At 39.3% G+C, this 20,147-nt stretch overlaps 1 protein-coding gene across 9 annotated transcripts in view; it reads left to right on the forward strand.

Annotated features, from left to right (window-relative positions):
- The first annotated feature begins 3,635 nt into the window (after positions 1-3,635).
- pbx3b (pre-B-cell leukemia homeobox 3b) overlaps positions 3,636-20,147 on the forward strand; it is an 80,527-nt gene continuing 64,015 nt past the window's right edge. The window contains exons 1-2 of one of the 9 annotated variants that reach the window (XM_028034454.1): positions 3,636-5,279; positions 5,803-5,882. In XM_028034454.1, coding sequence (XP_027890255.1) covers positions 5,032-5,279; positions 5,803-5,882 — 328 coding nt within the window. In that variant the 5' untranslated portion in view covers positions 3,636-5,031. The remainder of the gene's footprint in view (positions 5,280-5,802; positions 5,883-20,147) is intronic. The other 8 variants (XM_028034456.1, XM_028034462.1, XM_028034455.1 and 5 more) reach the window with 8 other exon arrangements.

The raw sequence follows: 20,147 nt of genomic DNA on the forward strand, positions 1-20,147 counted from the left end.
TTCCCTGAGCAACGAGGAATGATGCAGGCGACACTCAGACCGGGAGGGATTCGTGTGACAGGCGGCCCCTCTACTTTCCTCCCCTACCATCAGTGTGATTCTGAAGCAGGGAGGCTGCGAGGAAAAGCAAGCGCTGTCGTCAGATGTGATACATCCAGCTTTTCCCCACAAACCTTTTAATGATTTGTGACCCGTTTGTGGACAGAGAAATTGTGAACTCACGCACCCATAACTTCTCACTTAATCTGTATTACTCTCATCACAACAGACCAAGCCACTCTATCAGTAAATGCTAATCTCCTAATTAACAAGCTAATTAGGCAATTACAGCTTTGCAGAAGGATGCCTAAATGAAATATGACAACACAGTCACTTTCTACAGCACCTGTGGGTCTTTTCAGATGTCACAATGAGAAGCATGATGACAAAGTGTTGTCTCTGCCACTCGTAGGTGCTTATTCCTTCGCCTCGCTGTGCTCGCTTTGCAAAAACAGTTTCTCCTAATTTAACCAGGAAGGAAACCAGAAAGTCAAATAAACTGTCTTTCAGGAATTTTTAATTTTTTAATTTTTTGAATATTTGTTTCCACCAATAAAGGAAAACTGCTTGTAGAAGTGTTATGTAAACACATTTTTGAGAGAACCAGTGCCGCCCCCCTTCTCCCTCCCTCCTCTCAACAATGTCTTACTGTTAGGAGCTGTCACATAAGGAAATGGATTATGTTGACATATGGCTGAAAACAACGGTGAATAGGCCTGCTATGCAATGCAATGAAGAATCATGCACTGCAAGAGAGGAGAGGAGCCCGAGCTGTACCTTTGAGCCTTTCCTGACAGGTATGCACTGTGACTTGACAGCTCAGTATTTCCATGATAAATGCAGTAGTCCTGGGACTCTCATTCACTAAACTTAAAGACTGCGTCGCCCCCCTCCTTCAAGGTCAAACGGATGAGTAGAGGAACGCAAAACAGCAAGTCGATCCATAATGACTTTATTTACATATTAAAAATTTGTCTGAGAACTGTGTTAGATTAAATCTGAAATACACGACTTATGAAAATTAGTACATTTTGGAATATATTTTAATGTTTCTTGCCATTTTTCTGACTTTTGCTCTTGTTCTGTCTTCTATCATTCTGTCTGTCAAGTTCTGCTTTTTTTTTTAGTAAAATGAAATATTCAGATGCCTTCACTGCTTCTGTGAGATTTGAGTTTCTCTTTATGGTACATGGCTTCTGCCTGTACATCGTATCCTTATAACTGAATCTTCTCATTTATGTGAAGCACATCTGATTCCTCCTCCTGTAGTTTGTGAAGTGCAGAATAGATCAGTAGGACGTTGTCCTCCCCCTGCTGCTAAAACTATTCCTACTGTCAATAGTTCAAATGTTGAACTATTGTTTTAAGTAATGAGTCACTGTACCATAGCTCCTAATTAAGTTTTTTTTTTTTTTTTAAGAAAATCTTTTTTCCTTTATTGAAGATTAGTCTCGTCACTCGGCTGTCATTCTTGACGATGAATCATTTTTGAATCATTTTCTTTTCTTTGTTTTGACCAGCATGAACAAACCACATCTCAGGAATTCACTGCTACATTTCTACACATTCAAAACATTAATATAGAGAATTAAGTGTTAATCATAATGACTGGCTCCTGCTCAAAGAATATAGTAGCTGTTTTATGACATGGGGAATATGATGCTTTGCACAGGAAACAGGTGTGACAAAAGCAGGTTCTCAAAAAAATGCAAACAAATAAAATTGTCTATAATCTGTGCCCTCTGAACGTTTCTGTGGCTTATTGGGATTTCCAGTCAGTTAGGGAATCGTCACTGTGCTGTGCAGGCTAAGCACAGTGAAAAAACATGGCTGTATACTACTGGATGCTAACGATGCCAAAATTAGTTTTTGAATTGAGATTATTAAATGCAGTGCTGAATTTAAGGGATTGGCATTTAATCATATTCTTCAAAATCTAAAAAAAAAAAAAAAAAGCAATCTTTTCTGGTCAAACCTGAAATGAAACATTCCACATGGAAGAGCTTTGTAAAACACAGTTTGAGATTTCTGAAATTAATCTACCCGATTAATGAGAAAACAAATTGAACATTTTTCTGCACTCTTCTTGGATCGAGAAAATCACACACTGACACAAGCGCGAAAACTGTGATGTACAGAGAGGTCAAACCTGTACTGGTTAAACATACTACGCTAATTGCAGATTCTTTAAAATTCAGTTTTGGATTGTGGAACATATAGAAAAACTTAGTCTTCTTAACTTAAAAAAAAAAGAAGCGAAATTGTTACATCTATTTTTCCATCCCTGGGGACAGTAGAGGCCAAGAACTGCCACTGCACTTACTTGTTTCCTGCTGTCAAGTCTCAAGATTTAACAAAACACTAAGTGTGAGATCTCGGCACGAACTCGAGATGATCGTTATAAAGCAAATAACATGAAATGCTGCCAAAACCCATTTTTATAAAAAATGTTTTTGGTTTACTTTAACTCTGATGTTTAGACAGATTTATTTGCATTTTTAATTTACATTTATTCATGTTTTTATTTTGTTTATAATACAACTTACAACTTTACAATATCATGAGGTGATACAGAAATTGCAATGTGATGAATATACCGTAGTTCTAAATTTAACAACTGCTTGAAACTTGTAGAAACACATCAGATTTTTGAAAATGCATCCGCATCATTGTCTGTTTAAAATCTGGACATGCAAGACAAGAAAAATGACCAGGGCTACTTAGAGACACGTTAAAATATCCCATCCTGAAACTGCTAAAACCTTACCACGTATGAATCCCACATAACAAAATGAGTTTTAAATCTTCTGGATTCTTTGTTTTAAGATATAACTGGTTAAAGCCACAGACAGACAGATAGTGAGTCACAGAGCGTTCCATATGTCCATTTTCCTCATTTATTAAAAAACAACAAAACAAACAAACAAAAAAATACCAACAAAAACAAAAAAAGAAAACTCAATGAGATACAATGTGATTTACAAACCAGTTTCATGTGCTAAAACTTATTTTATTTTGTATTTATTTTAGTGTCTTTTGAACAAATAATGTTCAGTCCCATAGTTATTTTGCAATTATGTTATTTTTATACAATTCACTAAAAAAAAAAAAACAAAGTGTATTAAAAGTTAGGTTTTTATGGGTCGTGCATAACATCAAGCTTCTCTTTTTTTGAGCTCTTTCCAACAACTCTTGCTCAGTAAAACAAAAACTAAAGAATAAAAACGCCAGCCTTATTCCCCGATAACTTTCTGTACTGCCAGATAATGTGCGAAAACGGCCTCAAACCGAAAGCAGCCCGCTTGCTTTTTTTCCTTCTGTCTTTCCCCCGGAATATAGATGCCTGCTGGAGGAGCGTGCTGTATATTTGTTGCCTCGCATCCAGCAGCTTAACAACTTGTCTGCTGCCATAGCAACTGCGGAGGAGCACCGAGCAGCGCCGCCTGCTTGTGCAATGGATGTCACTCGTGGCAACGGCCAATCAGAAGTTCCCATCCTTCTGCACGAGCGGGCTCGAAGATGGAGGGATGGAGTGGGAGGGTTCTGGGCGTCATGCATCTGCCAGCAATAGGACGGACGGCTCGTCAGTCTTCGCCCTTCCGGGCCCGGATTGGCCCACGGAGCTTCACTTGCAATAATATAAACATGTCTGGCTGCTTCGCCTGGCTCGAACCGAGGCTCGCAAGCGGCTATGCAGTTCTTCATCAAACTGTGCAAAAACTCTCATTATGCATTTGCCCGCGGTGCTGCAGAGCTAAATCTCGATCATTGCTACAGAATATGCACATAGCTGCAGCGTGCACGCGCGAGGAAAGAGGATACCCTGCCTGCAGCCGCTGCAAGAAAGAGAGAGGGGACTCAGCCGTGCTTTCATCATTATAATCACCATCCTAAGTGCTCGCTCTTAACATTTTGTTTTTCGCTGTTCGGGCGAGAAGTGACAAGAGTATAGACCCCTCCTCTGCAGGGCGGAGCGTGCATTTTCATTTCGGTATTTTGTATTTTTTTTTTAAATTTTTTTTTTTTCCCTCCTTCCTACTCCTGTATCCTGCTCTGACACGTCTGCACTGAGTGAGTGGCATTGGCACACTGTCAATCGCTCACTAGCGCTGCCATCAAACAACATAAAACACACACAGGCAGAGGGGCTGGAGCTCATAAATTTCAGCAGGGCAAGATATTTTTTGCGCATCGCCTTTTATACAGCGTTCTGTCCTAATTAATTTCGTCTCGCCGTTGCTTTTTTTCCTCTCCTTTCTTTTGCAACAACAACAACAACAAAAATCTCAACTTTTTCTACATTTCATATTTTTTTAATAGTAACCTTTGGACACCTTGTGCTGCAGATTGTGATTTAAAAAAATATATACAGGGAACATTACTCCACGTTTACCTGAGATTTAGCCTGAGATTTTTTTATTTTATTTATTTTTATTGTATTTTTTTTTACCGTTATTTTTTGTTTACACATTTTCACGTTGGATAATTTTCGCAAAGGAGGATTTGGACATTTTCAAGAGGACATGCACCGGGGATTCTGGTGAAGAGACCACCAAGGACCGTTTCTTGTCTCCACTACCGGTGTTAAATCGCAGAGAGAGAGTGAGAGAGAGGGGGGAAAAAAAAGACTGATCGGTGCGAGGATTTGGAGCGGGGATATGATGGAGCGTCAATTTTGACGAAGAAGTTTTAAGAAGAAGAAGAAAGATTTTTCTTTTTCTTTTTTTTTTTTTCCTCACGCAAAACACTGCCACGCGTTTTGGGGCACTTTGGACCCGCGCGTAAAAAAAGAAAGCATCAAGAGGACTACTTCACACTAAATATATATATATATATATAGATAGATAGATAGATAGATAGATAGATAGATAGATACATACATATACCTGCTGTAGTTATTATTCAAGAAACACGCGTCTTTATTTCGCTGAACAAACACTGCGTTTGCATCCATCCTAGTCTCTACGGCATATGCCCTAGCCGATTTCGTATATGAGTTTTTCAATTTGTGTGGCTCAGTGCACAGACTCTTTAGCGGCTACTATGGACGATCAAGCCCGGATCATGCAGTCCATTGGCGGCGTCAGTCTGGCCGGCCACTCGGTGCAGGGAGGCATGCCGCTGCCGCCTCCGCACGGACACGACGGGACGGACGGGGACGGGAGGAAGCAAGACATCGGTGACATTCTGCATCAGATCATGACCATAACCGATCAGAGTCTGGACGAGGCGCAAGCAAAGTTGGTTGATTTATATGTTTTGTTAAGTTCGCCCTCCCAGCAAATCGCTGGACGCATCTTTGTTGAGGGATGTTGTTGGCCCTGATTACCTGAAGTCCCAGTGTGTTAACAATAGACCGGATTGGCTGTAAGAACAGAAATGCCCAACGGCTGAGCCTCGCGAAGCGTTTAACACACGTGAAAGTTGTCACAATAGGGAGCAGCATAGTTTAATTTAAACTACCTGTTTGAACCTGAGCGAGGTGGTGTTGTTGCAAAAAAAAAAAAAAAAAAAAAAGTTGGTGCTGCACACATGTCAGTTTTCAGCCAAGACTGTTGTTAAAATTCAGCCCCATATAGATGCAACCACAAAAGCATCATTTAGACAATAAGCAATTTTCATAATAGATGTTAAACTTCAGGTAACCTTTTTTTTTAATAAGAGTGTGTGAGGTGAAGTGCATAGAGGCTTAAACTTGTTCATGTCTAATGTTTTTTTTTTATCTGTGACCTTATTTGAGTGTTTTATTTTTTTCTTATACTGAAACAGGAAACATGGACTGAACTGTCACAGAATGAAACCAGCACTCTTCAGCGTTCTCTGTGAAATCAAAGAAAAGACAGGTAAGATTTTCCTGCTACAGATAAAAAACAATGGCCTGACATTTTAAAAAATATATATTTTAGGAAAAAAGGGGGAAAAAAACAATAGAAGAATAGATATAATGGCATTGTGCAGGTTAAGGTTGCAAGGTTTTTTTTTGGAAGAGGAGAGAGAGAAAGGCGGGGTGGTGGAGGGGTAGACCTCTGCCCGAATGAATCAATCACCTTTTTAAATTTGTCACTGTGTGCCATGTGGAAACAGTAAGTGTTGTCACTTTCCACTGAAGATGCTCTCGTTCCTGCAGGAGCGTCTTGTCTTTTGAATTTGAGCAGAAAGCGTGCTTCCCTACCCCTGGCACAGAGCAGGACGGGGAAATCCTGCAGCATATGCTCTACACAGCCAAGATCACACGGAAATTCATGCTTTATAACATGAAAACAATCCCACACTTTCAAGCAGACTACAGTCTGCGTGTCTATAATTAGAGTGCTACTCTATGGAGTCTCATTTATTTGCAGAAAACAGAAGCAAGAAAAAAAGAACAAAAACAAGAAATAGTCAAGTTATTTTTGCTGATATGAATCAAAATCGATTTGCAGAAAATTGCTTAGCATTTGTATAAATATTTCACATATTTTTACAGCAAAGGTTTTGAAACATTCTACGCGCCTGCGAGATGACACACATAATCGAGCTGAGAACTGAATTTTAGGTCCAAAGATCAAAACTTTTCAAAACATTAGAGCCTGCAGGACCTGCTACAGAGCTCTTTCTATGATGTCTTTATTTAAATAAAGTAGAGTGAATTAGATAAACTCCTTGCTCAGGTTGTAAATGAAGCAATCTAAGATCCTTTTCTTTTTAAAGACCAGGGTAAAAAAAAAAAACAACCTTTTATTTAAACACCCAATTCTTAAGGTTTAAAGCACAAAATGTGCAGGTGTTTGTGGTGTATTTCTGGTGGTGAAATAATTAGAAAAAAAGGGAAAAAGTCTAATGAGGAAACCTCCATGCCAGATTTGTGACCTTTGTGCGCTTTATGAGGAAATTAGCTTTTAGGAGATCATAAAACTTTATGAACTTCCTCAACACAGGTGGCGTCCACAGGGACCGGCTTGGGCTCCTCGGTCTTGTGAAGGCTCTGTGGCTGTGCTGTCGCTGAATTTAGAGAATTTAAATATAGACAAATAAGACTAAGGTACATAAATGACACCAGTGGTGGATCTGATGCGGTGCTTAGCGGCACAAACGCGTGTCTGATATGTGGATGGAACAGAAATAGATTAGTGGATTTATTTCTGAAATCACACTCTGCTTCCCTCTCTGAATTTACAACTCCGACATTGAATGTTTTAAAAACATCTATTTTCTTTTTTTTAAACAGAATGGAAAATTAATTTCAGACGAAACAACAAAAGTTTTACGTGCTCGCCGTTAGCGTGGGCGTGTGAGATTCAGAATAAATGTGTGTGAAAGAGATGAGATATTGGAGAGCAAGTTTTCTGTGCGATTGAGTTCACGTGTGCGCATTGCATGCAATCTGTGTGTGTGTGTGTGTGTGTGTGTGTGCGTGTGTGTGGGTGTGTGTGTGTGTGGTTAACCTGTGCTGTGGAGTCCCAGTCTGTCCCTCTCCGAGTCTGACAGAGCTCAGCTGGTCTGCTGGCCTTGTTGACCGGTCCACTCCTCCAGCGCACGCAGCGAGCCTTTCACATCGTTCGCTGGCGTCTCCTTCACACTTTACACTATCTGTTCAGATCACAACACGGTACCGCCGCTTTTCAGCCATAGGAACCCATTGCAGCCTGAGCAACACTTTTTTTTTTACAACTCTTTGCTGTAATCGCTGTGATCAGAACTTATTGTCATGTCATGTCAAATAGCTTTTTTTAGTTTTTTTTTAAGTGGAGTGAGACATTTGAGCACTTGTCAGGGTGTTTGGAACTTTATGGCGCTCCTCTAGCTGTTTTTGTAGAGCCACAGCATTTTCCTGCATAGCTAATGCCCCTAGAAGTATTAATTCACTTTGATATGCTAATTAGAGAGCATTATGCAAGAAATGAGATTAAGTGGCAGCATGAAGTCATTTGCCTGTCACTAAATTGAGTGTTTTTAGCAGGAGCCCAGCCCAACCTCATTTTTTTCCTTCTTCTTCTTAGTTTTGCATTTAGATAAGCTAAAAAGTGAAATTCGGTTCGCCTGTGTCGTTCTTTGTCCCTCGGCTGGCGAGGGGTTTTCTTTTTGGTTCCAAATATCAAACCTGAAAGCAAAATTCTGCCATGCTTCAGGACAATAGGTAACATTCAAGCTGCGCGAGGTGACAATGGGTGCATTGAGTGGAATTTGTGTGCGATTCAGATGAGTTTCGCAGTTATTCCCACGAGCCGGGTTTGTATTATCCCACTGGTCTCCCCTCCTCATGCTTGGGAGAAGGAGCTCCCAGCAGCAGGGGCAGCAGCAGCAGCAGCAGCAGCGGTGGGAGCGGCAAGAATAACAAAGGTGAAAGATTACCTCCATATGGTATTTCTGAGCAGGAAAAGAGAGGTTCTGTAGCAAGACTTCTCTTTGATGTGAGGTTTAATCAATAGAAAGAGATTACAGAAAACTATTACAGGCTAAATCACAGCGCGCTGCAGAGGGGCTTACCCCTCTCCATGGCGCTCTCTCAGCGGCGAGGCGCTTCTTCTTCGTCTTGCCTGCGTATTGACTTGTTGTTTTCCTGACCTTTGACTCGTCAGGTTCAGAAAATGGGGGGGTGGACGGGGTGGACGGGGAGGTGGTCTAAAGAGGTAACCGAGAGAGGGAGAGATTGTAGCAGATTCAGGCTGATAAATGCTGTGATCCGGTGTGCAAAGCTGTGGATTATAGGGAGAGCCTGCGCTCGAAGGCCAAGAGAATGTTGCCTGGATGTGTCCGACTTGGATTCTGAGAAAGAGAAAAAAGAAAGAAGAAAAAATAAAAAGCAAGGAGGTCTTCTGGGAGGATTTAGGAGTTTGTCTGTGTTACATGTTCTGCTGAGTTCTAAAAGAAAGTATTGTCTGGAAAATAAACATTCAATATAGAGATATAGAGAACTTGCCAGGAGTAAAAAAAATAGTTAGGACTGAGCATGTTAGCGTAAACGGAAGAAGAAAGAAAAATCAGTGTTTCCTGCCATGCCTTTAATTTAATAAACTCAGTAATGCAACAGGGGTGGCGTTGGGGGGGAGATGTTTGATTTTAATACTCTTTAAAGCACGTTTCCCCCAACACTGTACAGCAACCAAACCCACCATACTGTCACAAACAGAAGTTGAAGAAAAAAAAATATTTTATTACTCCTAGACAAAGATAAAGAGCCTCCAAAAAAATGTAAATTTAAAAAATTATATTTATATATATATATATATATATATATATATATATATATATATATATATATATATATATATTGCAAACTTTTACTATAATTTAGTTTATTTTTGTACATTTAATTTATTGTATTTCGGTCCCTTTTCTTCACACAGAAAAAAAAAAAGCCCTCGTAAATGCATGACAGAGAACAGAAAGCTATTCAGCAGCTGAGACAATTGACTTTGGCTGCTTTTTTGTCTCGTGGAGCCCCAGTGATGCGGCTGTACTCACTAGATAGCGGTTGTGCCGAATGGGTCGTGCACAGCTGGGTTCCTGGCTGGCTCAATGGCAGGGCCACTGCTTCCTCCTCTAAAGCACAAGGGGGACTGAGGAAGATGTGGCTATTATCTAAGTAGCTTCCAAACACCCTCCATTTCCCCATCAGCCGGGATGAAAAGAAGGAGAGCAAGACAAAGAGGACAGGGAGAGAAAGAGAGAGAGTAAAAAAAAAAACAAGAAAAAACAGGAGCATGCATATCAGTTTCATTTGGAAGGGTAAATGCTTTTGTGCTGTGGGGAGAGATGTTTCTGCAGCGGCGCTGCCTTGTGTAGCTGTGCACATGGCCTCTCAAATCTGTTTTTTATGTACAATGATCCGGCGCTGTCCCTCCATCTGCACACTCGAGCACACGTCTTCTCCTCCTCCACCCCACCCATCCACCCCCTCCACCCCCCACCCACCCCGTCTCTTCCCACTCAATCGCTCCAAGCGTTTTCTGCAGGGCTCCTGTGCGATCAACAGCTCATAATTGTTTTTTGCACATACGTTATGCAAATGAGCCTTTATGGCAACTGGCATAACAATTAGCATCCTCCAACAATATTTTACTAGGTTAATTGCGAAATTTCTAAATTGTACATCTGAGTTGTTAATTAGGCATGACAGAGGTGGTGAAATAGTTATCTTCAGGCGGTGGCAGCCAGCAGAGGCTGCTTTGGATGCAAAAAGGAAGGATTGATTGAAATTAGTTTACAGCAGTGGGAGAGGGCCTGTCGGCGAGTCGGCGGCCCCTCTTGCCTGTTTACGTGAAAAAAACAAAAAAACAAACCTGGAGCAGACAGGGAGAAGGTAGAGCAAATTTAGGACTTCATTCGAAAAGCGTTTGCCCGGTTGTATCGATCGCAAGTAGTGGTTTTTGTAAACAGAGTAAAACCGACATGAGTGATAGAACTTGTCATACTGATGCAAGTTTGCAAAGACTCTACTTTCACACATCGCTGGAGTTGGACTGCTGTCAAAACTGTACAAAAAAACAACAACAAAAAAACTTTGACCTGCCATGCATGCTGGAGCTAAAATTTCCACAAGCCCCCTTCTGTAGCTGACACTGATTTTACTGACGAGATTTAACCGTTGAAAATACTGCAATTTGCACTTACTTGTTTACTTAATTATTGACAGGACAGAGAAAGAGATGTCAACATGTTTTTCTGCAGCAATCATTTGCGAATATGTAAATGCATAACTTATTTTTTTAAAATTTCAGCTCTAATTAAGCTGAGCAGAATTTATTTTTGCAAAATAAATAAATAAATAAGACACTATTTTGGAGACTGTAGTCCCAGTGTTTCATGTTGTTTGTGTCTGTGTCACTTACGGTGCCTATGTGATGCCATGAAGCTGGTTATATGTGTAAACAGGGTTAGAGTGAAAAAGCTGGTGCAAACCAAGTCCTCCCTCAGTAATGATTGCTATTTGTAGGTCTCTATTTCATTAGTTCTAGTGTTTCAGGGAAGAGCGTTCCCTCCTGGGACAATGGGAGTCTATGACGTTCATTTACTCTGTGCACATTACATGTGGACAACTCAAAGTCTTATCAGTGGTAAGTTCAGCAACACTGATAAAAACCAGGCGTTTGCTCATATTCCTGCTTTTCTACACATAATCTTGATTAGATTATGTCATTTGATGTGGGAAATGTTTTGTTTTTTTTGAGTTTGTGTGTGAGTGTTTTTTGTACACTGATAAAATAAGCTGGTAGAAGTAACCAAATTAAATTAGTGTGGCAATTTGCACACAGTTTATCTGGGCAGATTTGTATCATATTTCTCAACAGATATCATGCAAGTTTAAGAGCTAAAATATATTTTGAGTTGAGTTTAAATAAACTTACTCAACAAAATTGACTCTGTTTATTATCTACAGTAGAGAAATAAGCTTTTTAAATTTGTGTATATGTTATGTATATTTTGGATAACTATTCCTGTTAAACACTTTAGATAAAATAATTAAGAACCTCAGCTTGAGAGTAAGTTTGACTTTTAGCATTGACTCTGTTGCTAAACTAATTAAGGGAAAAATGCTAATGAAATAGTAATACATATTTTCAATCTGTTCCATCAATGTAAACACTTCCCCTTATAACCTTAGTTATGATGTGTTATTCATTATCATAAACTGTTTCGGGGTAAAGCTCAGTGGGCTAGCAAGTTTAGCATTAGCGCTGATGCTAAACTAGTTAGAGCTGCTTACAAACTTAAATACTTGCTGAAATTCATGCAGGTTCTCTGAACCTATCTTTTTTTTTACAAAAATAAAGTAGGTATTGTTATTAGACTTTAAGCTTCATTAAACTAATTTGTTTGATTAAAATGTAAATACGTTTATTAGCTAATATCTAATAACCTCCAAAGTTCCTTTTTACAGTGCGGATATGTTTTTCCAATACATGGGGAAGTTTCGCAGCTTAGCAGTGACGTGCGGTCAGGGGAGGCAGGTGAGGCTCCGCCTCACCTGTAATCATGGAAAAATAATAATGATAAAATCATTTATATTGCTATTTTCACCCGGTGGTTTGTATTATACCTATTTTTCATTTAACTTAAAAGAATTCAGATAATTTTTTCTTCAAAATCGCTGAATTTCTGCATTTTCCCATTCAAATGCTCGGAAGCGAAGCTGGTGAGGCAGCAGCGAGTTGAGCCTCACCTGGGATTGCGCAACGTCTAGCTAACTGCACTGGCTGCCATTCTATGAGAGAATGTTCCTCCTGTCTGTACGTCGCCAATAAAATGGCTAAAAAACATTTTTGTATGAGCTGATTTTCCATAATTTAGCTTATGTATATAATGTACAGTGTTTTTTTTGTCACCAACTGTGTGCGTAACGTGTTTCATGTGCTGAAGAGCGATCAGAAACGAGGTGAGGCAGGCAGTTCTCTTGCCTCATGGCAGGGGGCGCTCATGATCCCAGACATTGTGACTCCACAACTGCAGAGTAAGATACTGTAAGCGAGCTAGCCATGGAGCTAGCCATACAGTAAAGTCAAGTGCAGCGATATATTTATAGTTTTCTCCTCTTACCACAGCAATTAATTAATAATCGCAAAAATAATACTAAAACAATACTACTGCAACAGACTGAATGTTCTGCTTTTTGCGTGGGAAATATTTGAGTGTTTTTTATTGTGGCGTTGTTGTCAGTTGCTATGGCAACGAGTCTGCGCGTAGCTGCGCTGATACAGAGAGCGACAAAGACGTGGTTTTGAGTTGTACTTTAACGGTTTTTCCCTTCGCTGCGGAGCACAGCACGAAATGAATAATATCTACATGTCCAAGTTTGATTGAGTGAACGGAAATAGTCTTTTTGCCCTCCAGCGTTGTCCACATGCGCGTAATTTCCTTACATAAACAATAACATGCAGGGGGTCTATATTTGTAAATCTGAAGATGATTAAGTCAGTGCCTCACCAGCTATGAACCTCACCGCACGTCCCTGCAGCTTAGATATATTTTGACAAATATGTCTTAAATCTCACTATAAAGTCTTTGTCACTGTTGTACTTGGAAGCCTGTTGCCTGAAATTGCTCTTTTCTTTTTCAGAAGATTATTTTCCTGGAGAGTTGTCTTTTCTTCTTCTGCAAGCTTTAAATTTGAGCTCCTCTCACCATTGTTCCAGATACCATTGTTCTGCTTTTCGTACATTACAATGACATATCGGCGCCAGAAATGGGAAAAAGACTGCAATGCAATGAAATTTTAATCAGCGTCTTCTGCTGCTTTAATAAGGCAAATAATTCTTATTGGCTGCCGTGTTAAGATTTCTAATATTTAATTCATAGCAAACCTTGCATTATTCTGCTGTAGCCTTAAGACAAGCTCCACTGTGGTGCTTTCTAAAAGGCTACACAGAAAGAAAAAGGGGATCTTAGAGCTTGTGCACTGCCAGAAAAGATATCTTGATTTTGTTTGCGCATTTAAATAAATTCATAGAATTATAAACCAGCCGTATAATAGTTTCATTGCAGCCCATGAGGTGGAGTCAGGTCTGCTACTGCTGGTGTTAAATGGACAAACTCTTAAACACCTCTATAATTTTGTTTGGGAGTTTTACTAAAATAAAAGTCATTCGCTGAGCTGGCTATGGTTTTTGTTTTCTTAAGTTCGTTGAAGTTCATTTTTGTTTCTGAAGTAATGGAAAGATGGCGAGGGGCCAGCAGTTAGGTGCTGGCTCATGTTACAGCAAAACGGCGGGTCCCTATTTTTTTTATTTTTTTTTCGTCTCTCGGTGAAACGGCTTAATTGGTGTCAGAGCCCCAGGGATAAAGGCCTCTCGCTCTGAAACGCCGCCACACAGGCCCCTGTCTTCCCTCAGACCAAGAGGAACGGCCCAACGTCTGCTGCTGAATGAGGACTGAGCCGTGGCATAACAATACCAAATGATGTTTGGGATGACAGAAATTAATATGCACTTGCTCCCAGAAAGCTGTGATTAATGACGGCGAGCGGGGGAATGCTGTCCCTCCTTTTGCTCCTCTTGATGGGGACTGAAAACCTTAAAAAAAAAAAAAAAAGGGAAAAAAGAAATAGCCTGGTTTCTCCTCTCTTCAGGATGTGGAGGTCATCCAGCGTACATTGCCGCTGTTCCTCTTTTGTTTTCTCCTCAAGAAGACTACGAGCAAGAGGTGACAGACTGTAATGAATTTCAGAATGAATAACTGACATAGCGGGCAAGGTTTTTGTCCTGCTGCATCAACAATTGTAGGACATTTCTCCAAATGCCTTAGCAAAGCTGATTTGATCCGATACAATTACGTGCAAATATAACCTGATAATTCTCCTTTATGTGGCTCGTTTTACCAAAAAAAACCTAAAGATTCAATATCATCCCCTTCTTCCTTGTTTGAAATTTAATACATACCCATTGATCTGGAGCCAAATGTGTGGACAAAATGGTGGTGTGCTGTTGCCATGATAATGATCTGTATCTGTTGTGTCCTAGGAGGAGACACATGAATATTTAATTGTGTCTGCTAGAGAGATCCCCAGACCCTTCTGTTCATTTCTTACTTTCTCTAATGCGTTTCCACCCTCCCAGGTACTTCCTCTCTAAGTAATGGAGAATTAAAGCACGCATTAAAACGACATAAATTGCGACGTAAGGGATTTCTGAGGACATTCGTCTCGGCACGATGTGCTCGAAAAATTCAAATGACAAGTTTTGACAACGGACATTCTGCTGACGCCGTGCATTTGCCTCACATCGGCTCCTTCAAATAAGCATTTCCTCTGTCAGAGTGATTGATATGTATTCAGCATGCACTTTTTACGCGGCGGTTTGCTCTGGAAGATGATGTGGGTGCAAGGATATGAGTTTTAAACAGTGAATGAGCTCCCCTCATATTGATCTATTTGTGTTGCCAGAGTGGCAGGTGCTATACGAACACTGTGTCAGCTTTGATTGTTTGTGTCAGTGATCCGAGCCGACACTGAGCTCTCTTACTGTTCGTCGCCATGCTGGCTTCCTGTTGATGAATGGCAGCATGCTGCTCACATCCTAAAAAAAAAAAAAAAATAAAATCATGTCAGTGTCAAAATTCACACTGGATTTTAGAGATTAGTCATCGTTTGTGTAGACTTAGATTTTTTTTTCCGTCTTTTTTTTTTCCCCCATTTGTTTTTATTAGACATTCACCAATCAGGCTTTTGACTGGACAATATCAAGTTACATTTTTTTAAAGTCTGACCTGCCTTTTAAGATTTCAACCAATTAAGATTTTTCTTTTAAAGAGTCATAACATCTAAAAAAAATGCATCGATTTGAATCAAATAATACACGAAGGGATTATGCATCAGAGTATATGTACTTAATCTGATCATTAAACAAAAGAATTCCATCAATCCAGATAAATGTGGACAATTCTGATTCATCTCTAGTAACTGTGAGGTGACTGAAATCTTTATTAGGATTACAACATGGTGTAACCAAGGTTTGTCAATATTTTTAAATATTATGTTACAACTTTCAGTGTAAAGTTTTACTTAGGCCATTGAAAGTGACAGAGTGAAAATGGTTTTTCTCCAGCTCTTTAAGAACATAGAGTAAGGCACTGTCCCCCATCCCCACTTGTTGCTGGACACTGCCACTCAGCTGGCTGAAAGCAGGCAATGACAGTAATACATATGAAGGCTAAATTCTGCTATTTGGAAATATTTCTTGTGACTGACAAAAATACATTGTCAACACTACAGGAACACCATCCATCCCTCTTAATAGGCTAACACAGTTTTCAAACTTTAGCTAGCTATGAGCAGTATTTTTATCAAACAGCCAAATTTTTCCAAGCAGACATTCGTAGTATTTAAATAGTGATCATCTGTTTGTTACGCTATTTTTACTCTATAAAGAGCAGAACAGTAAAATGTCAGGTTTTTTGCATAGTAAGCACTCGTAAATTACATTTTTGTTTAAGTCTGTGTAACCAAGAAGCAACAACTAAATATTATTATAAGTATAAAAACACTATGCGATATTTCAGCAGCAGTAAGGAACTATTTTTGCCTTTCTTTACAATAAAGGTATTAAGATGTCATACTTTTTTTTACATGGTACTGTGACAGAAACTTTATCATACAGTCATAATCTCATATGCTTTCTTCTGTTGTTTTTGGTTTCTTAACATAATTATGTGAAAGCTTTTATCATGAATGGTAACTCATTATTGAGGGACAGGAGGTGTGGTCCCTCTCCTTCTTTAGACATTCAAATTTCAGTCCTAACCTGTGTTGGTGTGTGCATCCGCGCGTGTGGGCGTGTGTGTGTATGTGTGTGTGCTGGCAGGCACGCTCGGGTACGGCGTTGAAGGTGAGCCCCAGTAAGTATGCAGAGCACGGCGGGCTTCGCACGGGTGCTGAAGGAGAGCATGGAGTGGCAGAGTTAATTTATTTAATGACTGAGCGTCTTATATCTTCCCCAGCCCTGATTAGAATCCATGCTTGATGAAGGAAGCGATAGAGTAGGGGGTGCACTGCCCCCTGGGCCTCAGCATGTACATTCATGATTTTCTTCCTCCAGCGACTGCTTTCCCGATGCTCTGTCAACCAGCTTTTGTAATAACAGAAAAATGATACAAAAAATTTTTTATTCCACTACTTTTTATCATTTCAGCTCTTTGAAAATGGCCGTACGTGAGCATGTTTTGCTGCACTTTGACAGCAAAAAACACAGCTCAGAGCTGATTAAATATGTGCATTTGCGTGTGGGGGTGTGTGTGTGTGTGTGCGTGTGTTTGTGTACTTCTTGATAAAGACGAAGCACCGTGGAGCTGTATGAACGTGGGAAAGCCAAACAGAGTGTGTCACTTTGGCAGCGTGGGCTGTCATCATTGAGGAGCTGCAGTTGTAAAAACCATGACCTTCCTCTTTGCCAGCATGTCTCTCGCTGAGCCAAAGCGCTGCCCCGTAGATTTGGGCTGGCTGTGGGAGGGAATACAAACAGAGAGGAAAAGACAGACAGTGGAGAAAAAAAAAAAAAAATAGAAATACTTAGAGCCATAATTGTAAAGAAGGGCGGGGAGGGGTGATTTGCTGGTTGGAGTAATGAAATACTTCTTGGAGCTATCATGACTGTGAATCTGAGAGGAAGCAGGAGGACTAAGGAAGAGGGGAAAAATACTCCCCGGCTTCTAACATTTCCATGAGCCATCATCAGTAATGCCGCAGCAACCCCACAAACCAGAAATTATTTCTTCAGGCGTCGCTGTCAAGTGTTATTCAAATAACACCAGCCTCACATTTGAATAACAGCCGACATTTTGAATTAATTAATCAGACAAGATAGTCTGGGCCTTTTCTCATTAGTCTACAGGTCAGGCTGGGGAAGATATATGCGCTGGTGATGATATACTTGTCTTTAATAGTGATTTATGGAGATTTGGGATTGTACTCGATTTGTCAAAGGGTTCGGTTGTGGAAAAATAGACGAGTGTATATTTCATTACTTTATCTTTGATACGTTCCACGATGTTAAAAGATACAGTACTGCTGTTTAGATGCGCACAGAGCTCTTTTACATTCACCCTTCCTGACTGAAGAGACACACACACACACACACGCCCACAAACACACATTTAATCTCTTCTCGTACTGTAGTGCTCTCCCATTTTACTTTTCCTATGCAATTAAGCGAGGGCTGTAAATTATTACTGCACCGTACTTTAATTATCGCAGTGTAAAAATAGAGTTCCTGTCTTTGAGAGGATTTCATTAATTTCCTCTATATTATATATATAATATCATATCGGAGAATCACAAGATTGCAGGAGGTTTTGTGCTTGTCATGCTCCCAAAACAATAATATATTTTTTAATTACAATATACAACAAAAACAAGTGGGATAACTTAGAGACACACTGGTTGGTCGTCCGGTGATCAGACTCCTCTAATTTTCTCTTGATCGTTGAGTCAAACAATTTAAAAATATTGATTTTTTTTCCCTATTCATTAAATGCATCAAAATAATAAATTGCTGTCATTTTTGATCTATTAATGGGTCTACCAAAAGCATCTACTTTGATTTTCCTTTTCTCAGATTCTTATAAATTAAATAAAGTTTAGTGGCATATGTTTTGATGCATAAAACATGGTGATGAATCTGTGTTAGAATCACCTTTTCCATATTACTGTTATGTTTTATTGTTTATTATCCCCAATAATAATAATAATAATAATAGTAATAATAAAACAGTGGTTGAAACTAAAATTTCCAAATCAGAAAAACTGACATTTGTATCAGCCAGAAAAAAACCCAGATTGGTTCATCACTAATAATTGTGATTCCCGCAAAAGTAAATCTTTAGTTCAAAACTACTACCTCTATAAAATGAGCTGCACTGAGTGTATTTCTCTTTTATATTTTATACTCCTTCACAAAAACAACAACAGCAAACCAAAAAATATATATATAAAAAAAATAAAAAATTGAATAGGTCAAAATCCTCAAAGAAAAAAAAAGGGAAAGCGTGGTCGGCGCATCTCTAGCTGATTTGCCAATATATACACTAAATATTTTCATGGCTGTATTTCTGGATCCACCTCAATGCCGCCCGTTTACCAGCTGGTGTGACATTTTATTTTGGGTTCATATACATCAGTGTGTGTGGTTATGGAGGTGTAAATTATTTTTTAAAAGGATATCCAGTGTTAATAATATAGTGTCACCTGTTTTATGAGGTGTTAGATATAAATAACTGGTTAGTCTACAACTGATTTTTTTTTTTTTTTACATACTCTGGTTTTAATTATAGGGCAGGAATAGTACAGTATGCATCTGGGATTTTATGCTAGACTGTGTGTGTGTGCTAGCACATGTGTGTGTCTCTTCGTGTGTGAGTGTGTTAGAGAGTGTCAGGAAGCTCTGAGCTGTTGCCATTCCGGTGAGCAGCCCACACAAAATGCACCAACACCAGTGTGACAAAACATTCAAATAAATTGCTGTCAGGCTGCCGAAACACCAAGTGCAGCGATTTTTATCTGACATGTGGAAGACCCAGACATGCAGTCCTGACAAGTAACGCCGGAGCACCTGTGAGAGACGAGAGATAAAAATCAGAATGCGCCTGATCCTCGGCATAACAATACCTATCATTACTTGATATTATTTCTTGTCTTTAAGAGAGAGCTCAAGATGGGGAGATAGGAAAGATGCGCTGGCTGCTTTAAAGGGAGACCATAGCAATATGATCTATGGGGGTGCATCAAAGTGAAAATGCTTTTAATTTTAGAGCGGAATTGTTTGCGTGAGTGCATCGTCTGGAGAAAAACTTTAATTTCTATAAATCATTTAAAATGCATTCCTGCATTACTGCAATTTGGATTTGCAGATGATGCAAATGCGTTCTTTGACATTTTTTGTGCTTCAAAAAAATTAAAACATACTGATGGGCTTTTGTATCGCTATGCCTATCAGCACACAGACACAAACATGCACCAAGAGTGGCTCATTTCGTCCATGGTATTCATTGAGCCTGCAAAAATAACTCTGTAATTCTGAAATCCAATTGAGAAATACTAAAAATAAAAGAAGAAGAAGAAAAAAAACCCAGAAAACTAGGAGACAAAGAACTGACAGAGGAATGTGCCATCCATTCTCTGCTGTATTGTTATTTTCTCCCTTATAGGTTACTAATGAGGAATCGGCCCTCATTATGATTTTAAGGATGAGAGAGGAAAGCTTTTAATTAATGATATGTAAATGGTTCTGAATTGATTATGTTAGAATATCAAGAGAGATGGGTAGAAGCTGTGGTGTAATATATTTTAATTAAGAATTAATTAAAAATGATGGCAATTTTATAGAGGCTCATGGAAAATAGAAGAATTTATTCTCTGTCACAAGTAAATCAGCCCTGGATTAAATAAACAGACACACACAGTATTCATGGAGGAGATATATGTATCTAGAATACATATATATATATATATATATATATATATATATATATATATATATATATATATATATGACTAGTAGTTTATTCATGGTGGACCACAAGCCACGTTTTTCTGGAGTTCATTTTAATTTATCTCATTCTTAATTCATGAGATCCTCCTGGTTTGTGTTAGGAGGATCAATAACGCTGTGTTTCCTTTTTGCATTCAGTGTCTACAATTAGAT

The sequence above is a fragment of the Xiphophorus couchianus genome, chromosome 12 (assembly GCF_001444195.1).
Source record: "Xiphophorus couchianus chromosome 12, X_couchianus-1.0, whole genome shotgun sequence".
In the NCBI taxonomy this organism is placed as follows: Eukaryota; Metazoa; Chordata; class Actinopteri; order Cyprinodontiformes; family Poeciliidae; genus Xiphophorus; species Xiphophorus couchianus.